General features: G+C 40.7%; 2 protein-coding genes across 4 annotated transcripts in view; both read left to right on the forward strand.

The window, feature by feature from the left end:
* Positions 1–1,649: 1,649 nt before the first annotated feature.
* lg1h5orf34 (linkage group 1 C5orf34 homolog) lies at positions 1,650–5,367 on the forward strand. Its single transcript, XM_017417144.3, has 11 exons — positions 1,650–1,952; positions 2,070–2,159; positions 2,236–2,574; positions 2,639–2,895; positions 2,972–3,064; positions 4,020–4,140; positions 4,224–4,315; positions 4,408–4,477; positions 4,577–4,674; positions 4,764–4,810; positions 4,937–5,367. The coding sequence occupies exons 1-11, from the start codon at positions 1,749–1,751 to the stop codon at positions 5,110–5,112; spliced, it is 1,587 nt and encodes a 528-aa protein (XP_017272633.1). The 5' UTR covers positions 1,650–1,748; the 3' UTR covers positions 5,113–5,367.
* A 1,560-nt stretch (positions 5,368–6,927) lies between these two features.
* LOC108236557 (rapamycin-insensitive companion of mTOR) overlaps positions 6,928–20,832 on the forward strand; it is a 23,353-nt gene continuing 9,448 nt past the window's right edge. For all 3 annotated transcript variants that reach the window (XM_017417292.3, XM_017417293.3, XM_017417294.3), the window contains exons 1-16: positions 6,928–7,078; positions 7,204–7,251; positions 9,230–9,327; positions 12,728–12,792; positions 13,004–13,135; positions 13,307–13,370; positions 14,906–15,032; positions 15,961–16,130; positions 16,466–16,533; positions 16,905–16,972; positions 17,315–17,397; positions 17,633–17,720; positions 17,924–18,014; positions 18,103–18,169; positions 18,356–18,436; positions 18,535–18,635. In XM_017417292.3, coding sequence (XP_017272781.1) covers positions 7,030–7,078; positions 7,204–7,251; positions 9,230–9,327; positions 12,728–12,792; positions 13,004–13,135; positions 13,307–13,370; positions 14,906–15,032; positions 15,961–16,130; positions 16,466–16,533; positions 16,905–16,972; positions 17,315–17,397; positions 17,633–17,720; positions 17,924–18,014; positions 18,103–18,169; positions 18,356–18,436; positions 18,535–18,635 — 1,400 coding nt within the window. In that variant the 5' untranslated portion in view covers positions 6,928–7,029. The remainder of the gene's footprint in view (positions 7,079–7,203; positions 7,252–9,229; positions 9,328–12,727; positions 12,793–13,003; positions 13,136–13,306; positions 13,371–14,905; positions 15,033–15,960; positions 16,131–16,465; positions 16,534–16,904; positions 16,973–17,314; positions 17,398–17,632; positions 17,721–17,923; positions 18,015–18,102; positions 18,170–18,355; positions 18,437–18,534; positions 18,636–20,832) is intronic.

Raw genomic sequence — 20,832 nt, forward strand, 5'->3', positions numbered from 1 at the left:
AGTCATTTATAAAACATCAGTAAGGACAATTTACAGTTTTTTCGCAGCTCAGTCTCAGTATCTAGGCAGGTTTTTTAAGAGGATATAGTAGGTTCAGGCTTGATGCCCCAGGGTCCAGATGAAGCAGGCTCAGGTCTCTTGTCTAAGGCCCAACTGCAGCAGGCTCAGGCACCTGGGGAATAGAGCCGTTGTTTGTCCTACTGCTATTTTTGGAGGCTTAAATTAGTGTTGAGATTCTTCCTTCACTGCTGTAGATCACTGGGTCTTTGATGATTTCAAAATCTTGTTAAAATCTTGTAAAATTGACAATAAAAGCACTAAAAATTAATTTAAAAAACAATGCTACAAGAAATGCTACTTTCATTTACATTTGGACTAAAAAAAAATCTCTTTCTGTATAATTTATGTTTTACCTTTTTTGTTCCAACCCATTTCTCCAAAACACAACAATAATTTTATTTGAAATTCTGAACTCTTGTAACTGGTAACAGTTTCTTATTTTTGACTAAATGAAACTAGTCCCAGTACAACAACATATAAAAGAAGACACCAAATTTTCAAGGGTACTGTGCAATCTTATAATCATGGAAAATACCTAAAGAAAATAAAGGATGCTTTAAGATTGAGAAATAAATCTTGTGCTTTCACAACATTATGACAGAGCTTAACACATAGAATAATAAAATGTCCTAATAATTATTTATTTGTCCCTAGGTGAGGGGGTAGGGGTTACTTGGACCCTTGTGGTTATTTTTAGCCTCTGGAGATGTTCAAGAAGCTCTGCAGCCTTTGAGAGATAAACTCCAGGATCTTATTGTGATCACTACCTCTCACATTTGTCCCTTTGAATAATAAACACTTTTAAATGCCTCCAAATATAAAGTAAAAATCTAAATCTTTCATTTGATAAAAAGGGGCATGAAAGAGTAAAAGATATTTAACCTGCAGTGCAAACTATTTTTATTTATTTGTTTGGATGCAGCATTCAAGATGATAGAGTACATCAATATTCAATTATACATCTAATCATTATCCTGTTAACAGGACTGACGCTTATTTGTCTTTGCCAATTTCCCATTCACCAGTCATCAATAAGCCGTCAGAACGCTCTTCTTCCTTTTTTTATACAAACCTTTAACTTCCCACACACTCATTCCATTGAGACCTTTATTAATGTCAATTATTTTATCTAACACATATGAAAAAAGCCTATTTCTATGATTGTTTAAAAAAAATCTTGGCATCAGTCCATCTCTCCTTTCTGCAGCTTCAAAACATTTATTAAATTTTACCATTTGAATCAGCTCAAGTAAATTGTCTCTTTTTGTTTGTTTGTTTTCTACGCTTTATTTTTAAAACTCATAAACATTTTTCTTGTTGCTGTTTCCACAGTGGAAGGCTCTCATTACATTATCTTGAATTCATCATAAGCACTTTTTTAAAAATGTTTTGCTCCTATTGTTTTTCTGGTTTGGAGTGAAATCTGACTTTAAAAAAAGAAAAAAACTATTTTTTAAATCAGATTCGGTCCTTCACTACAATAATTTATTCAGTAGTATTTGATCCTGCATTATTTGTGTTAGGCCTGTTGTCTTGTAAGATTAGTTTTTACTAATAAAGTTTGGAAGGAACAATAAACTGTACTTCCGGTCTTGTGACTCCGCCCCCCCTCCCCTGGAGCGCGCTAATGTCAAACAGTCTTCAGCGTTTGTTGTTGTCGTGTTTCGAGCTGAAACTTTGGTCCTGCGATGGAAACCGGGGCCGGTGTCGGTTTCATGGTGATGTACGAGGACGAGTCGGTGGAAGTTCGTCACAGAACCGGAACCCGGTTCCAGCTGGCACCCTGTGGCTGTGAGTTCATGCTGCTGAAAGCCGCGGACCCCCACGGACTTCCGCTGCAGCCCGCCGAGAGAGTCCGACAGAGGACCAGGTTCACTGTCAGCAAGTACAAGGGAAGAGTTCCGGGTTTTAGTCGCAATTTGTGTCTCTGCCTTTTCATTTGGTAGTAATTTGTTGTCCTTTTAATATGAAGTCCCCTTTTTTACCTTTTATTTATTTATGTTTTACAGGAGCTGATGGTTGCTGCTTTGGCTTTCAGGAATAAGTATGCCAGCCGACCATATCTGCCAGAAGAGCTCATCCCTGCTGACCACAAGAAGGTATTACTACACATCCCTCAGACTATAAGTAAAATATGAGATCAGTATCTAAGTGTTCTGATATTCTCTTTGGCAGCCCTTTTTCAGCGTTGAATCAGATGTTACGTGGCCCGAATCGGATGTTGAGGCAGAGCTCGGACCCGGAGGCAGCATCATTGTCAGGTCAGAGGAGGGACGGGCCTTGTTGGAGCTGTCGCCCTCCGGTGAAGAGTTCTCCGTGGAGTTCACTTGTAGCTTAAGCCAGCCTCCAAATCACCATCAGAAGTTAAACAAGAGCGCTGACAGCAGCTCAGACAGCCAGCTACTAGTCAGCAGTTTGACCTGTGACAACATGGATGATCAGAGTAAATCGGTTCGTCGGGGGAGCGGGAGGAGAACAGAGACAACGCGAGCAAGCTCATGTTCTCCTCAAAAGGTAATGCTAAATATTTCTGTGCTCACATCTCAGGTTGGACAGGATGGTTAACTTCTCCTCTCAGCCTGAGCAGAGGTACCAGTCCACCGCTGTGGTCCAGCATCACTCCTGCCGCGCAGTCGCCCCCACATGGAGCTACCCTCTGTCCTTGGGTCGACATCACTGGGCGTCTCATTTCTCTAAACATAAAGACGCAGAAGGAGCCAGCGGGTCTGACCAGGCAGATAAGACGGTGAGCGTTTCTGCCTCGTCCCGTGAGGGAAGAAGGGCCCAACTTCCTCAGGCTCTGCCTCTCACATGTTCCTCACCTCACTGGCACAGGTTTGTGGATTAATAATTAGCGTGTTGAGCACTACTACGTTCATTTGCCAAAACAGATTCTATCTGTGCCTTTCAGGTGGAAGTTTAAAGACCCCCTGGCCAAAGAAGAGGAATCAGACCTTCCAGACGGGCTTCTAAAAGTCTTATGGTGTCAAGGAATCACCTACAGGTGAGAATGTAACTTTTCAGAGTTACCAGCGGCCTGATTAAAGGTTTCAGTGTTCACTGATTAGGCCCAGATCAGCTTTCCACAAATGAAGCGTTGAAGGTAGTTTACATGGGAGGCTTTGAGTTTTCTTTCTGCCATTAACTGAATGTCAAAAATGTCTAAGAGAAACACTGAATAAAGTTTTTAAAAAAATATATGATTTTAGTGATTACTTAGTTTTTTGAAATCAAAAAAGGCAGGTTTTGTCTGAAGGTGCATTTGTCTGTTTTTTTAAAATAACCCATATTATGATTTTTAGTTGGATTTTTTTCCCCCTTGCAGATTGAGGCACCTTTTATACATATCTGAAGTACATATTTACAAAATCTCCAGTATTAATAAATACATTTATTCTATCCCACAGAAAGCCACTGCCTTTAAACTTCCTGACTTTAATTTTAAGTAGTGGTGTGAATTTAAAGCTTCTTTTTAAAGCACTGGTGCTCTCCATACAGTTAAGTTGGATGGTTTATTGACAAAAAAATATCTAATCTAACAGCTGTAGAGTATTTAAATACTAGTGAAAACAAAGCACACCATATGCCTCATACAGTAACAACTGTTTGGAGTCGTGGAGGAGAATGAATGATATGAGCTTGGTTTTTAGATGTAAAACTTGTTCACCTTGCAGTCATCGAGTCAACCACGAGTTTAAATGAATTTAGATGTATTTCAGAGTCAAATGAGGCCATCTGTATGATAGCTGAGCCCATGAAGCAGGACAGCGGGTTCAAGAACAGCATTAAATCTGCCACTGAATAACCAAAAATAAAAGGTGTAAGATGTGGCACTGGCCCAGTCATAGTCCAGATCTTAACCTGATTACAAAGCTGTGGCGGGCAAAAACAAAAGCTTGCCAACTTCAAAGAGGTGTATCAGTCTTGAGTGACTCTGTTTCTGTATGTTTGGTGTGTAGGGTGCTGAGGGAAGCTGTCCCAGTCATAGAGATTTCCCTGGGAGATGGATCACTTATCAGGTCTAACGGGGTGCTGAACTCTTATTTTACTCATCACAAACCTAAACTTCAGGCAGAAGAGGTAAATTTCAGTCTTTCATCACAGACATGCTGTAAAATCCAACTCTGTGTGGATTGCTTACGTTGTTTGCATCTGTTTCACAGGTGAAGGACTTGACTTACCATTTAAACAGTCTTCCTCCTGATGTACCTGGGCAGGCGTACTCTTTGTGCGCTGCTGTGAATCGAGCAAGTAGGTAAGATGTCCCTTGATTACACTGTGATGAGTATTATGGGCTTATTTTCAGGCATTTAAACATTTAGTATTTTTATTTGTATTTGTTTCCAGAATCCTTGCTTGCTACAATCAGGCCAAGCTGTCACTGAAGCGTCCTGCGACACCGAGCTGCCTGCAAGAGGTCTTCCCTGCTAATACAACCAGATTTGTTGATATCTACAACAGAAACACATCATTCAAGCTTCATACTTAGTTCTAATGTGACTTTACGGGTTTGCAGGACAAACATTTTTCTAACTCAACGGCATCTGAACAAAATCCATCGAGTGCCAAGCTTGTGGAGCAACACGTGAATGTGCCACAGGCAGCAGAAAGTCTGTGAGTTGAGTTTTTTTCTTCTCGCTTCACTTTGAACGTCGGTTCCTCAGATAACGGCTGTATTCATCCAGCTTTCTGTTCAACTTCAGCTCCGATGTTGTTGCGGCAGAACTGGAGAAGATAAAGCGATTCAACTGTATCCTTGAGCACTTAGCTGATACTGATACTGGTATTATCTGCTCTGCAGTGTTTATGAAAGTGCAGATTATCCATGTTTTTACTCCCGAGTCTCAGTGTATATCCTTAACCACGCTGGGCCCAGTTCTGCTGGAGAACAGCCACCTGCTGAGTTCGGAGAGCAAACAGGGGAACCCAAAAGAAAGTCCTGAGATCACCCCCGACCCGGAACATGAGGACTATGTGGCTGAAGCTCTTCAGAGGACCTCTAAAGCCATTCAGGACATTGATGCTCTCATATCTGCAGCAACACTGACCTGAGACATCCTGACATTAGTTTAAGAAGGAATCCATGCAGGAGATTAGTTACTGGCTATCAAAGCTCTGCACCAACATGTGAGCAGACTTTAAATCATAGGGTTTGTTGTATTTTAGGTTAACAGCTTGCATTTCAAAGTTAAATCCAAACACAGATCCATAATCGTTAGTTATGTTGTTGTGTTCCTGTCAGTGTCATGAGTGGGAACAAAGAAAATTCTACTTCAGTGACAAGTAATAAATATTATTTGTATGTAACAAAAAAGACTGTGACTTTTTTTTTACTATATTTAAGTTCTCAGTTTAAATGTAAACTTTTAATTGAAAAAAAGGATGTGTGTTGGGGGGGATCACATGTCACAACTCATGTTTTTTTTCTGACACATGACTTAGATGTAACGTATCATTGGTAGTGGAAACCAGAAACAGACAAAAATGGGATCCAATCTCAGTTTTAATGACAAAAGACTCCTCTTTACCTCAGCAGAGTTTTAAACTATGTAAGTAATTGTATGAATATAGGAACTTTGCAAACCTGTGATGCCAAAAGGTAAAACATCTCTTTGTAAAGTTTGTCTTTCAGGGGAAGAAAATATGGATTTCAAAATATATAAAATCAGTAAGCTGACCAACAAATATTCACAGTTCAAGGGGTAGACTAATCATCTCAAACCCTGAACAGTTCATTTTTTATGTCAGTATTTGATTTTATATGCCACCTGCTGGTGAAACCTGGTATTGTAGCTTTGTTATAAAGCTGCTTTTTTCTCTTAGAATATTGAATTTGATCCAACCTAAAATCTCTATATCCTCTGCACTCATCTTCAACTTTTCAAATCAATCAATTCTGCGAACTTCAGCAAAACTCTGTCCTCTGATATTATTTAAATCTTTATACAATATTTTGCCACAAAATGCATCAAAAGCTTTATTCCTTTTTTCCACTTTCTTGTGTATCCAAGCTGAAATGATCTCTTATAGCAGCTGTTATGTTGGTTATTAAGTCTCTGATTTTTATTTTTACAAACATTTTCACTATTGACACAAATCCTATTTAAGGTTTTATCATACTGATGTTTTCAGCAGCACTAATTGTGCATTTTTTGATGATACACAGACATTTCCATTGAGTGATATACTGTACCTCCTGTGTTGTAATTTTTGTGTTCAAATCTTATGATAGATAGTACATTTAAATACTGCAAAAAGAGTTTAGATAAAAACAGACTAATGTGAATTTATTACAGTGTAATGAAGCATTAATACAGTCCTTTCTGCTTAAAAAACTATTTTTATAGACGCTAATCTTTAAAAATTCTGTATTTTTACAACTAATATTGCAGCATCTGTGAAATATGACTGAAGAGAGTGAGTTTTATGCAGAAGTTGAATAATAATAAGTGTTTTGTTGTTTATTAACATTAAACCCCATTATCTATGGTCTGGCTTTTTCTGATTTAATCATATTTTATACATTAATATAGACATTGCACAATGCATTATATTAGAAATAATCTATAACGTAAACGTCATTTTTGTGTTTATGAGCAGCCGTAATTGTGATTTTTATTGTATTTTACTGTAATATAGTTTATTTTGAAATGTTTTCTATAACATTAATTTAAGCAAAATATGAGTTCATGAAACAAATCGCTGAACTCAACGATAAAAATCATATATTATTGAGCAGTGAAGCTATTTGAATGTGATGAAATTCATCAGCTGCCCTGCTGTTTTAAACAGCTCCGCTGCTGCCGCCGTCTCCAGGTCAGATTCGCGTTTTTCCCCCTCCGCTGGCCTCGGCGGGACGGCTGAGACCGAGCTGATCTCAAGTGTGTAGGAAGCCTGCCGCAGCAACGTCCTGTATTCTCGCGAGAATCCGCGAAGTTTCCGGTGTTGTGTGTATATGTTCCTGGAGACATGGCGGCCAGCTTCCGCGGCCGTCCTATCCGGAGTCTTCGGATGCGAGGTAAGCTTGAAAAACCCCAGCTCAGTGACAGCCGTAGCAGCGGCGTACTGCAAAGCAGATGTCCCGAGACGAGCGCTGGTCTCGGAGTAACGCCTGTCTGTGTGCGCTGCGTGTGTTTTTGTCAGGTCGGAATGACAGCGGGGAGGAGAACGTACCGCTGGATCTGACCAGAGGTAAGCAGCGATTATTCTTCAAAATGGATCAGGGCACCTCGCTGCGAACAACTAGCCCCATTGAGTCAAACTTGTAGCGGCGTGCGTCGGCTGCAGTTCCCGTCCCGTTGCTTTATTTATTTTTTTTACTCTTTGCGTTTCGTGTGAAAACAAAGAGAGAGGGGAAGAAACAAGAAAAAAAAAACATTGCCAGCGGGTCATAATAACAGGCGGTAGCGAGCTAACCAAGGAGCTGGGTTAGCTGCCACAGCTAACCCATCCGTGACGACGCGCTGTTGTTTTTGACCGTCCCGAGTGGGGCACCGGAGCCCGGTGTTTCAGCCTGGCAGCCCGGGCATCGGTCGTGGCCGGCCGGGGTGGTGGGGAGACCGGCACCGGGACCGGATCGGTTCTCCTGACACCCAGCCGGGTCCGAGTCGCTGCTCCTCCGCGCACCGGTTTGTTTACACCGCTCCGGGTAAACATCCATCAGGATTTTACAGCAACAAGCACCACTGTCCCGAAACTGGAGGCGTCCAGTCTGCCAAATCTTACTATCCACATTTATTTATTGACTTTTAAAGCCAATCACACAGAAGCAGTGTCACATATCAAATAATGCAACCATTGTGCTGTATAGCCCTTCTGATCAGTGGCTTAATTTGCATTATCTGTTTCTGGTTAGGACTGTGGGAATGTTAAATTAATGTAGAAATAATCCCGCCCCAGAACAACAACAACAAAATAAACTAACAATGAAGCAATAATAAAACACAGAACAATACAAAGAACAGTACATGCAAGAGAAGAAAAGTTTTGACCAATTTCTAATCAGCTGTAATTTAATGTTCACGGATTTGTCTTTGTATGTCTTAAGATCTTCAAAGCGTCTACGAATGTAGGCAAACTACTGCAAATTTAAAGACTTTTTAAATGAATAAAAATGGTAATGTGAATGATTTTTAAAACCATTTTGCTGTAAACCTCTGAAGCGAGGCCCTTAGCTTGTTGTAATAATCACTTATATCAATGAAGAAGCCTGACATTAAGAAATTCAGCCTTTTCTGTGTTTTTCAGCGATGTCAATTGGTCTGAAGTTTGCAGAGCTTGGAAACAGCATCGCAGCATGTGTTTATGACTAAGCAGCCTTCACGGGCGAATGTGAATTTATATCATTAAAGCTTTCAAGTGGTTTTGAGTTGAGGATTTCTAAAATAAATGTGTAAATTTGTGGCAGTCTGTGACTAAAAATGCGAAAGTCGAACCTTGCCTTTAAATCTTCTCGTCTGAAACCTTCAGCTGCACAACAGACAAAAGCACATAATTTGTCAAATCCTCTCCTAATGCGTTTCACAAGATATATTAACGATGAAAATGTCTTGTTTAAATGAGCAGCTGAGTCAAACATGCATCTGTGTGTGAGAATTTAGTTCTGGAGGCTTATTGTGCTTTTTTTTTTTAAATTCAAACGGCAAAAGCTAAATAACTCTAAATTAGTGTTTTTCTCATTTTTGCGCATCTTTTATAAATAAAGAAAGAATGAATCTGTTCCTTGCAAAGCCCTAAAACCTGTAAAAGCTACTGTAAACTCATTATGCGGTTGATAAACAACAATCCATACGTTCATTGCTGTGACATATTCTTAGCGTTTGCAGCATTCATCTTCTCTGTGAGTCGCTGCTGCGGGAGCTGCGACCGCTCTCCACAATCCTTCGGTGTTAAGTCATTAGCCCTTCTTGCCAATAGAGTGCTCCGTTTTAAAACTACTACCTTTTTGTCAATAACATCTAGAATCGAGGTCAACACATGAGACTTGGAAGGAACTGAAAACAAAACACTTATCTGCTCCAGTCTTGCGTTTCGCTGTCTAGGTCTAGCTCTGACTGTTCACTCTAATTTAGTTCAGCCCGCTGAGCCGACTTCCTTCCTGTAATGAATCAATTACGGGTCATTACCTAATTCTTTTATTTTTTTACTTTTTCTTCACGTTTTCTTGCAGAACCATCAGAAAACCTCCGCGAGATCCTCCAAAATGTGGCCAAACCTCATGGAGTCAGTAACATGCGAAAACTGGGCCACCTGAACAACTTCATAAAGGTAATGCTGAGCAGCTCCAGTCACCCCACTCCATAGTTTCATTATTTTATGAATGATGGCACCACTGATGTGTAGTGACATGTTTCTAAGAAGGTGGGTTCTGTTTAAACATCGGTGAGGAGCCACTCACTTATTGGGAACATCTTCTGCTCCTGTAAACATCCGTCTCTCTCGTCTCTTTTTGAGTGCAATGCGCTGTCGGACTCTGCCTTTTAGGATGTAGTATCGAATTAACGTTGGGTCTGATTGGCTGTTAATTGTTGACACTAGATTAATGTGTCATAAACTCGTTTGTATTGTTGTGTCTTTAAAACAAGCAAGATTTTTAACAAGAAGCTGAAGGAAAAACTTGTTACTGGGCTTAAAGAGAAGCCAGTCCTCGGTGGCAGGACTTAAACGTACAAAGCAAACGCATTTTTATCCAATCTATGCAGTTTTTCTGTTATGTATTTACTTTTGATCATTTGTTCAAGGTATTCAAAGTAAGTCATACTGCCCCCTTCTGTGCTGGACGGTGATATCCACCTCCAAAGGTGTAGATCAGGAGTAGACAACCCTGGTTCTGGAGGGCCACCGTCCTGCATGTTTTACTTGTTTCTCTGGTCCAACACACCTGATCTGAATCAGTGTGTTATTAACAGGCTTCTGCAGGACATGAAGAGGTGATTTAACCACTGAATCAGGTGTGTTGGAGCAGGGAAACGAGTAACACATGCAGGATGGTGGCCCTCGAGGACCAGGATTGCCCGCCCCTGGTGTAGATCATACATCCAAGCCAGCAGTTAGACCTCGTCTTTGCGCTTTGTGCTAAAATGTTTTTTTTAAATGCGTGATACAACAGTGGGCCTCTCATCACTGGTCATTCTTAACTTCTGTTTGGTGGAAAAGGGTTTTAAAAATTGATTGGCTTTTCCTCCAAAGCGTAAGGCAGAATTCACGTTTTCACGCGATGACCGCGAGCAGTCCGCACACGCCCACAGTTTTGTATGTGCCAGTTAAATGAACATTTAGAAGATGGCGCCAAACACACAACAAAGAACACCGCAAGGCAAACCACAAGCAGAGGAAGGTTTAAAAGACTTGGTCAAAATCCTGGTGACAAATCGCTTCACTTTTCCTTCTTCCTCTTGCCTTCTTTAGTAGACAGTTGACAAACCAGTGCTTTAGCGCCACCTATTAGGTTGGAGCGAGAACTGCAGATTCCTGATCTAAAACTAGTCTGAATCCCTTATGAAGATCCCTGCGTGCACAAGGACACAAAAAAGCCTTGAGTGCTGACTTTTTCTTGATTGCCCCCCCCCTTTAGGTGTTGCTGCTGGCAGGCCCGTCGTTGTGATGCTGACAGTTTATGTAACGGGAGCTGTAGGCACGGGAAAGCTCTCCGGTCTAATGCGCATCAAGAGCAGTCTTTATTTGAAAACTAAGATTATTTAACGTGTCGTAAATATCATGAACCAATCATTGCTTTCTCTTCGAGCTTCGTACGTTGATGTCGACGGTAAAAAGTGAATCTCATTTGATCGCGGCATTAATCAAACCGAGAACGCTGCTTTTAAGTAAAGTAAGTAAAGATCTGGTGTCACACTTAGTGACGGATTGGTAACCTTTCCACGGTGTTTTCCGTCTTCCATTCAAAACCCATTTAAAGGGTTCCCGGTGTAATAAGAGGGAGTAAATAAGTGTGGGAGGAGAAAACTAGCAGTGTCTCGTGTTTTCAGCAACATCATGTTGTTTTTTTTTGCCCAGCATCATCACCTCACTGAGAAATGTCAAAGCTATTTACGCAGCTGTGTAGCTCTCAAACCAAGGGCTCTGATTCCTGCTTCTGCTTAGAGACTTGCTGAATCTCTCAGTCGGCTCACGGCCTCTCGCTGCTTCTGACTGTCTGCCGCAGATGTAAACAATTGTTTGTGGCTCTGCAGACAGCGAGGGCCGCGCGGCCGATCAGAGCAGACTGAAGAGCTGAGCGCGAGCCCGGTTCGTGTGCCTGCAATCTGTTTACCTCTTGTTTACAACTGACTCGAGGCTAATCGCCATGACGTGCGCGTACATCTGTTACAGCACTATCACTATGATTCCTTTTAAGGGTTTCAGGACAGCGAGGGTGACCTAATCCCCCCGCGGAGAGCGCCACATGCCCCTTACTCCCATCTCCTCTCCCTGCCTGCTCAGGCTCTGATGTCACAACTAGTTTTAAACAACCCGATAATCAGCCAGATTCTTATCGCCGCCCATCCTGCTCAGCTGTATGGTACTTGGAGAGATAATTCAAGCAAAACTAAGAGATTAATTCCTTGGCATCAGGATCTGCGGCAGTAAACCGAGCTGAGGTGTAGGAATAGCACTGACTTGTTGCTTGTTCTCCGTTGCCTGGAGGTATCGGAGACGGAGAGAGAGGAGCATCCTTTGCCCTGAAGTCTTCATTGTTTTGCTCGTACAGTGTGTTTCACACCATGTTGTTCGGAGCTGAGGCCCGTCAGCTGATTCTCACGGCTGTGTGGGTTCCTGCTAATGACGGGGGACTTGTTGTGATGGAACTTCTGGAGGTAGAAATTCACGCTGCAAGGAGGAAAAACACTGTCGGGCCCAGCAGGGTTTTGAGAACATGAGCAGCTGGGGCTGTAACCAGACGAATTGAAAACAATTGTTCAGATTATTCAAGGCTTTCTGTTGTCCAATTCTGTTTTTCTGTGCCCAAAACAAACGTCAGTGCAGAGCGCACGCACGCACTCGTAAAGGAGAAATGTCGGAGGTGACGCCGGCCACACTCGCTCCTGAACCTGTGAATGTGCCGCCGCTTTCACTTTCAAAATGACAGCCTCCGTCTGCTGCAGGGACATTACCCACATCACCCACTTTCTGTTCACCTTCAGCATGTCGGAGACTGGCATCAAACACAGCTGGGCTTCGGCGGTCACATCAAAGTGTTTCCATAAACATTTATATATTTTTAATCTGCATTTTAAAGCTGGACAAAACTAGAAAGTTTTGAGATGTTCTTTTTTTTTGCTTCTTGTGTGAAAGTCCTTAGCAAATATTGATTGACAGGTAACAAAGACCCATACAGGCAGGCATGCATGAATAACCACAACCTGCTGAAACATATTCTCTAAAACCTCGCTCTGTTTTTCTCTTATTGCTAAGAACTGCTCGTTTTTGTCCTCTTCATCAAGTCTTATTTCTTTTTTTTTTTCACAGCCACTAATATAATTATTGCAGCTGTGCATTAACTATATTTATTCCAAACTAGGTATTGGAAACAAGTCTGAGGCTTTTTCTTTTGGAAGACATTTCGAGGCAGACAAATGTTTACTTAGCAATCGTGTAAAAACCTGAGTTGAGCTAAAATTTCACTGGGCTGATAAGCAAATAATTGATTATCTCCTTTTTGTTGTTACAGCTGCTTTGCAGCATTGGACACCGTGAGGAGAACTTTGGGTTTACATATGAAGAAATCATCATTTGGTAACGAATCTCATCTTTTCTTCGATATCTGCTCCATAAACGTTCTGTAGCAAAGTGAAACGGCGTGGACAGTCTGGGCCTGCAGCTGAAATTATTAGGCTCATAAAATATTTTAAACATCGATGCCTTTTTAAATTTTTTTTTATTTTTGTCGCGCTGTTTATGCTGCTTATCTGTCCAAGTAGTTTCTGATTATTTCTTTAATCTCCAGTTTGCGATTAGCTCTGCTGAATGAGGCCAAGGAAGTGCGAGCTGCAGGTCTGCGGGCGCTCCGCTACCTGATCAGAGACACCGGCGTGCTGCAGAAGGTCCTCAGGCTTCAGGTGGATTATTTGATTGCGAGGTAAGATTCTGCTTCGCTTTAGATGACTTCATGTCACGGTGTTCTCCTTTTTAAGGGAAGCCCGTTAATTAAAAACGCCCCAGCTGATAGGAAATGTAATGTTTGTGTTTTCTTCAGCAGGTTTGCTCATTCAAAAAGAAGACAATTAATTGTGTGTTTCGGTTGTTTCAGATGCATTGACATCCAGCAAAGCAACGAGGGGGAGAGAACTCAGGCTTTGCGGCTGGTCCGAAAGGTGAGATATGTCGGTATATTTTTAATTTCTATTCTTCCGTGCTATTTGTAGAGCCGGTGGGATGTTGATAAGAGGGATTTACCCTCACCGCACAGCCTGGTGTCGGCTCAGTGCGATCAGAACAGTCCTTTGGGTCAGCAGCGGTGTCAGCGTGGATGGTTTGAAGAGTCTGCAGGCGAGGCTATTTATAGCTCATTCTGTAGTTTACTGTAAACCATCTACACACACACACACACACACAGAGCACGGTGGTTTTGAGCATGCTCTATTAGCTGCACAGGCAGTAACACGAGCCTTCTCTTCATGTTATGACAAAAGTTTTGAGACTTTTCTGAGTTTTCTTAAATTTCTAGGGTTTAGACTTGTGTTAAAAGAGATTACACACAGTTGCCCCAAAACAAAAACAGGTTTTGAGGTGTTCTGTTCATTTATTAAAAGTAATATTTTCACACGTTTTCAGACCTTTTTTTTGCAGCTGTGCTCTGCCGCGTCCTAATTCGCAGTTCATGCCCTAACGTTTGCTCGACAGCGAGGCCTGTGTCGCGCTTTTTTCTTTTCTGTTTTGTTTTCTCGAGGAGTCACCGAGTTCCTCTGTGATTGTGGTTTTCTGAGTGTGCGAACTCTGCTTTCCGACAACATGCGCTCAGTCATCAAACGTACAAGAAGAAGGAAAGTGCTTTTCTTTGCGTCCGTACAACGTCTCACTCAGGAACATCAAGGATACAAACATAGTGAGAGAGATGAGTTTAGCCTATTGGCCTTTTGATAGACTGTAAATAAAAAGTGCATTATTGCTGTTTTGCTGGACTGGATTGTAAAACTTTAGGTTGCTAAACAAAAAGGCTGTAGCTTCCAGTTCCTTTGTACACATGAACACAGAAACCACGCTGAAGGCTTCTGTGGTCCGTGGTTCTTGTTATAGCTGACAACCTGAATAGTTTGCCTGAATAAATTCATTGCATACGGTCTCACGTTTACTGAAATATTTTAAAGTGAAAGCCATGCCTTCCAGTGGCATTTATTCATCAGTACCTGACTGTTTCTTACTCTTCTAATCCCTGTAGAAGCAGCAAACCTGCACCTAGTTTTCCATGCACTGTGCTTAGCTTTTGATAAAGAAAAAATAATAAAATTGTGTAATATGTCACGTATTGTTCTTGTTGAGAGTGAGGTCATTTGTCACCATCATCCTGACATGTAAAGCACGGAGTTAAAAGTGCTGACTCAGTGTATTATTAATTTGCTTTAGGTGCTAACAGATCACATGAGATCTTTATTTAAACTTTTCCACATGAGGTGGCAGGTGATACGCCTTCCTTCATTTGTGATTGATTCATAAAAATAAAAAACATTTGAATGACCATGAAGGGATGTAAAACAACCTTTTAGCTTGCATTTTGGTCTCTTATTATGAATAAAAGTGCTCATTTTTTTTATCATCATCTGGTTTCCTAAAAGTTAAAACTACAGTTTTTTTGCTTTGTTTTGCTTCTTCAGACGTGTTTATTGATTTCCTTTTGTTTCTCCCCCTGCAGATAATCACTGTCAATGCAATGCTGTTCCCCACCTCTGTTGCAAATTCTCTCATCGCTGTGGGGACGGATGGCCTGCAGGAGAGAGACCGCATGGTTCGAGCTGCCATCGCCATCGTATGTGAGCTAGGTGAGGACTTCTGCAGCGCACGGCACATATATAAAGCATCAAAAAAAGCATCTCTGCACGGTTACTCTATGAGAAACCACTTTGAACTTGAGATTGGGATTTGAATGGACAAAAATCCAATGTAATAAATACTATTTATGACTTTCTTGAAGGCATAATATCTAAACTTTAATATTCTTGTAAATTTGGTCAATTTAAAGAGGATTTAAGGCATTGTGTTGTGTGATTGGGTGTGTGTTTGGATGGTTGAATAATGTATATTTTTCATGGTCAGGCTGTGCAGATTAGTACTTCAAATGAATCAGATCACATTTGTAATGAACAGATCATTCGACCTGTTCATTACAAATGATTTAAGTTGAGGAATGCAGACATAATTCAGCTCTGATTAAATGCCTCATCAGTGTCTCTATAAGGCCGAGAGAAACCTAATCAAAGAAAACCAAACGTACTTATTGATCCAAGTTAGAAGATATTTTCTCGCCTCTCTTCATATGTCATTCTTGGCGTAATATGAAGTTTCAAGGTGTTTTGTTTACTTTTCTTTTCATTAGGAACTGTTTATGGTTATTGAGTAAAGTGTTGCAAGCAGTGTTGAAGGGATTTATTACCAGAATAAACAGAACCTTCAATTTGACAGTACACAATAATATAATTACCACAGAGGAGCATTACACCCAGCAGAGAGGCAGCAGTATTATCTATGGTCATGGACAAAATAGAGGTTTGTTTTCTTGACTGTTTCTAAGTCTTGTAAAGCTCTGACCAGCTTAATTCGATTTTAGCCATTTTATATATATTTTTTTTAAAAAACTGCAACACCTGTCAACTGATAAATAAAGTGAAAATACACGAAATTCCTACATTTCATAACCTCTGTCAGTACTAACCTTGTGTTATTAACTTATATTGTTCGTTTGCTCTGCAGCACTGAAGAACCCAGAGGTGGTGGCCAAACGAGGAGGTCTCAGCACCATCCTGAAGAGCGTGCTCGACTGTCAGCTCAGCCGCATCAACGAGGCTCTGATCACCACCGTCCTCCATCTACTCAACCACCCGTGCACCCGCCAGTATGTACGTGTGGACGTCGAGCTGGAGGTATGAACTCGGAGCGCTCTGTTGTATATAAATGAACCCGGGTACAGAGAGTGCTTGCGTTCGGGATAAGCGCCTTGGGTCGCCCGCATCCCTCTGAGCTTACAGTAATCAGCGGCAGCATCTCTCCGAAGCCTCGTTGTCTGTAAACATCTAATTGAGACAGAAGCTCTCATCATCAGTCATTACATCCACACTCGTCCAATGAGTTATGTCTTACTATAATATATTAGTTCATGGATGTGTCTAAAAGTGAACGTTAAAGAGTTTCTGAAAATCATTTCGGCTGTAGTTTGTATTTATTCATCTTTTTTTGCACTCTGTGTTCTGTCCTGCAGCAAATCCTGGCGCCTTTCACTGATTTTCACTATCGTCACAATGCGGACACAGCTGAAGGGCAGCTCAAGTAAGTGTGTGTATCTGTGTGTGTGTTTGGGAAATGCTCGAAGAGTTTGTGTTGGATTGGAAACAAAAAGATCCAGTGTCTGACGTCCCCCCCACCCCCACCCCCCCACCCGTCAACAGTTTGCTGGTGGCAGCACGTGTCCTGTGGGTTTGAACACAGTTTGTGTAACGCAGCCCTTGTTGTCAGGATGTGAGGCAGACTAATTCTAAAGCAGCTGGATTTCAGATCTGCTTTTGTTCAGAAAAAAATATGTTATTGCTTTTACACGAGTGCAGTTTGATCCAGTGCAAAATACTTGTAGGGCATTTTTTGTTGGAGTGTGTGTATATCTGTGTGTGACAGTTTTTAACGTGTGTGTTTTGTTCTCCCAGAGAGGACAGAGAAGCCCGTTTCTTGTCGAGCAGAATGGCGATAGTGGCCGCCTTCCGTTCCTGGTCTGGTGAGTGATGTAACTTAAAAGTAATTATGAAAGGCAGGCGATCACAACCGGCGTGCGTTCGTGTGCTTCGAGTCAACCTTAATCAAGATGACTGACAGCGCTAACTGACCTTAACAAACCCAAAAATGCCTATAATTTTGTCAGTATTACAGATTTGGAGGTAAAATCTTTGGTGGTAAAAGCTGAGTGCTAACAAATGGCTAAGGATATTTGTAAAAAAAAAAACCTTGGCATGCAAGGTGTCCAGCATTATGCATTTCTTCAAGGTTCTCGTGAGAATTTGTTGAAACATCATGAGTTAAATATATCTCTTATGCAGCATTTTTTTTTTTTCAAATTCAGGGATTATCAACCTGTGCAAGGCTGGAAACTCTGGGATCCAGTCTTTAATTGGCTTACTCTGCATACCAAACATGGAAGTGAGGGTGAGTATCGAAACAGCTTTATAATAAATGTTTAACCATATGAAGAAAACGGGTGTAAGAGTAATTTTAATGTGCCCTAATTCACTGTAGTTTTACTGACTCACATTATTGTTAAAACTGATTACATTTATTAACAATAAGCAGGTTTTCATCAGAGCTGAAGTCTGGTTGAGTAAGATGCATGCACCCGGGTCGTATCAAACATGTAATTGCTTTTTTGTGTTTCTCTCTGCAGAAAGGCTTGTTGGAAGTGTTATATGAGATATTCAGGCTTCCTGTTCCTATTGTAACCCAAGACTTTGTAGAAGCTCTTCAAAGTGTTGGTAAGGACCAGATCAGCAGAAATTATTTGTGTATTTGCTTCCAGTATCTTTGCACCTACTGTATTGAGTCCAAATACGTAAACACCATTTAGTCACTTCCTTGTACTTTGTACTCAGACTGTCTTTGTTCATCTTGGAGCCTAATTAGGGCCGTGCGTTGCACACACAGAGTAAAGACTAATCTTAGCTGTGGTCCACTTCAGATCCCGCCAGGTTTCAGGACACCTGGAGACTCTCTGATGGGTTCGTTGCTGCCGAAGCTAAAGTCATCCTTCCCCATCGGGCCCGCTCGAGGTGAGAAATAAGACGGAACAGAAGTAGGCTGAAGTCAGTTCTGTGGTCACGAGAGACACAAAATATTTGTTTCCGTTTGTGTCGATAGGCCTGACCTGATGGACAACTACCTGGCGTTCGTGCTTTCTGCCTTCATCACCAGTGGGCTGTTAGAGGTGAGCTTTTGTTTACCGTTCAGAGCTAATAGCCCATTTATGGAGCCATAAAGCTAAATTGTAAATAGCTGAGACACGGTATGAAGCTAGCACGGCTTGAATGGTTTAGGACTGTCACAGCACTGAGGCGGAGCAGCTTTCGGGGGGTGGTGCATCTGTTGAAGCAGGTCTTCCTCTCCTCTGTAGGGTCTTGTTGAAGTTGTGACCAGCAGTGATGACCAGCTTGCTATCAGAGCCACGATACTCTTAGGAGATCTTCTACACATGGTGAGGTTCATACAGAACAAGAAGGGGCTGTGTGACAAATAATTAGTTACTGTAATCCTTTGACTAAATTTGCTACCTGTTTTCTTTTCCTCATATAGGCAAACACAATTCTTCCTCATTCCCATAGCCACCACCTGCACTGCCTTCCTACCCTCATCAACATGGCAGCCTCATTTGACATCCCCCAAGAGAAACGACTGTGAGTACGATCTGTTTTTCCTCAACAAATAAGAAAGAGATTATCACAGCAGACTTTTAGAGTTTTATCAGCTAGATTTTTTTCGAAAGTGAAGTTTTTATTTTTTTTTGTTGCGGTTAATAGCAAAGCAAAACAAGGCAAAAGCGAAACAAGTTTGGACTTCCTACTTTAACTTTAAGATTTACTGAGGATTTGAAGTTCAGGTTGTGAGAAGATGAAGATTAGGAAGCTGGATTAAATCTTCTCCAAACTGCAAATAAGAATCTCTGATGGAATAAGACATTATTAAAGTCATAAAAGCCCAAAGCTAATTTATGGAGTTGCTTTTTTTAACCCGATTGTCTTTGACTTCAGTTCAAGTATATGCATAGAAGCACATAAAAAATAGATAAAAAAAATAAAAAAGCAGACAATGAACATATAGGCATCTGTTTCATCCATCAGCATTAATAAAGATGGAGGAAGCATCTCAACCTTTTTCTGTTCTTCAGAATTTAAGTCCTCCTCTTAAGGGGTGCTGCTGTTATTTTGTATGTTTGGAGTTTGTCCACTAGGAATGTAGGACTGTATCCTCGAAACAAAAGTCCCACCTACACACACTCCCAACTCACTAACAAGTCGTTACAGCATAACATGACACTTTTCTCAAGTCTCAAATAACTAATTTAAACTAAATGTGTTTATAAATGCATATTAGGACACACTAACATAAGAATTATGTGAATCAACAAAAATCAACAGCTGAAAGAAAAGAAATTATCTGAAGTGTATTTATTTATTTATTTTAAGTCAAGGAAATGTCCAATTTGTTTCCATGGAGGGACGGGGCTTTAAAGTTGTACTACATCCAGCCACAAGGGGGCGCCCATCATTTGTGGCTTCAACTGCCAGCTTCCAGTCCTGTCTCTAGTAATAATATATCTCGATGATTTCGCCAAATTGTATGAACGTGAACAGGAAAAACAGCAAACTTGGTGATATTTTTTTAAGTAATTAGTTTCATTAAAGCTGATTTAAGTACAGTGATTCTTTAGAGAAAACAAAAACAGTTTTGATTATTTATTTCCCAGTGTTTATTTTGTTGTGTGTTTTTTTTTTTTTTTAACAAAATCTGCCTTTTATAATTTAGTGAAAACTGGCCTCAGTTATTAAAGAAACAAATTGAAGCTGGTAAAAATAACAATGGAAGTTAATCCGTGGTGAAAATTTGTCCTAAATTGAATTTTTTTTTTTCTAAATTATGGAATAATTTAATAAATATAGAATCATCACTCTTGAAAACTGTTCTTTTAATTGTTTAATTTTGTATCACATACACACCACTAAACTATAATTTAATTTAACTCAACCCCTCTGGCATTAAGAAATAATATAAAAAGTAAGAAATATAATTGCTGTAGTCAGTCACTGTTGCTTTTTTAAGATCAAGTAGAGGAAAAAATGATGGAATCACTCTGTAATTTTCAGTTCTGCATCAGATTAAATCTGCTAATCAGTCCTCCGTTAAAAGAGTTCACACCTTGGAGAGCTGCTGAACAGAGTGGACAGACATGAATCATTTCTCCAACATGAGACATGTTAGTTGAAACAAAGGAGAGGATTATAAAACTTTGTCAAGAAGGGAAATTATCACGATTGCTGCAAAAGATGTGGGTTGTTCCAGTCAGCTGTGTATAAAACCTGGACCAAGTACAAACAAGATAGTAAGGTTGGAAAAGAGAAGCATACTGGCAGACCAAGGATAACATCAAAACATCAGTATAGAAAACATAAAGCCAAAAGTCTTGAACACAGAAAACACAACAAACAAATGAGAAACAAGTGGGTGGAAACTGCAGTCAGTGTCTGTGACCGAACTGTAAGAAATCACCTAAAAGAAATGGGATTTCTAACCAAAACCATCGTTAACACCCAAACAGAAACCTCTGAAGAAAACATGTAAATGTCCACAGTCATGTCAGGTAAACACGGGGGAGACGGCAGTCATTACATCTACAATAAACAACACTTTTCTTATTCCTTCAGTTGAAAGGACGTTTGGTGATGATAACTTCAGTTTTCAGGATGAAAATGCATCTTACCATGGGACAAAGGACGTAAAACTTTCCAACAAAAAAAGACATAATCTCAATTGCTGATCTGGAAACAGCAATAAGAAAGTTGGGGTCAGATTGATGAAGAGTACTGTTTGTCATTA

Source organism: Kryptolebias marmoratus, linkage group LG1, assembly GCF_001649575.2.
Source record: "Kryptolebias marmoratus isolate JLee-2015 linkage group LG1, ASM164957v2, whole genome shotgun sequence".
Taxonomy (NCBI): Eukaryota; Metazoa; Chordata; class Actinopteri; order Cyprinodontiformes; family Rivulidae; genus Kryptolebias; species Kryptolebias marmoratus.

What these genes read in the sequence shown, in the direction of transcription:
- lg1h5orf34 (XM_017417144.3), top strand. Translation starts at nt 1,749, where the DNA reads ATGGAAACCGGGGCCGGTGTCGGTTTCATGGTGATGTACGAGGACGAG. An exon ending in CTAAACTTCAGGCAGAAGAG is followed by an intron (nt 4,141 to 4,223) that starts GTAAATTTCAGT and finishes TCTGTTTCACAG; the next exon opens with GTGAAGGACTTGACTTACCA. An exon ending in CACCGAGCTGCCTGCAAGAG is followed by an intron (nt 4,478 to 4,576) that starts GTCTTCCCTGCT and finishes ACGGGTTTGCAG; the next exon opens with GACAAACATTTTTCTAACTC.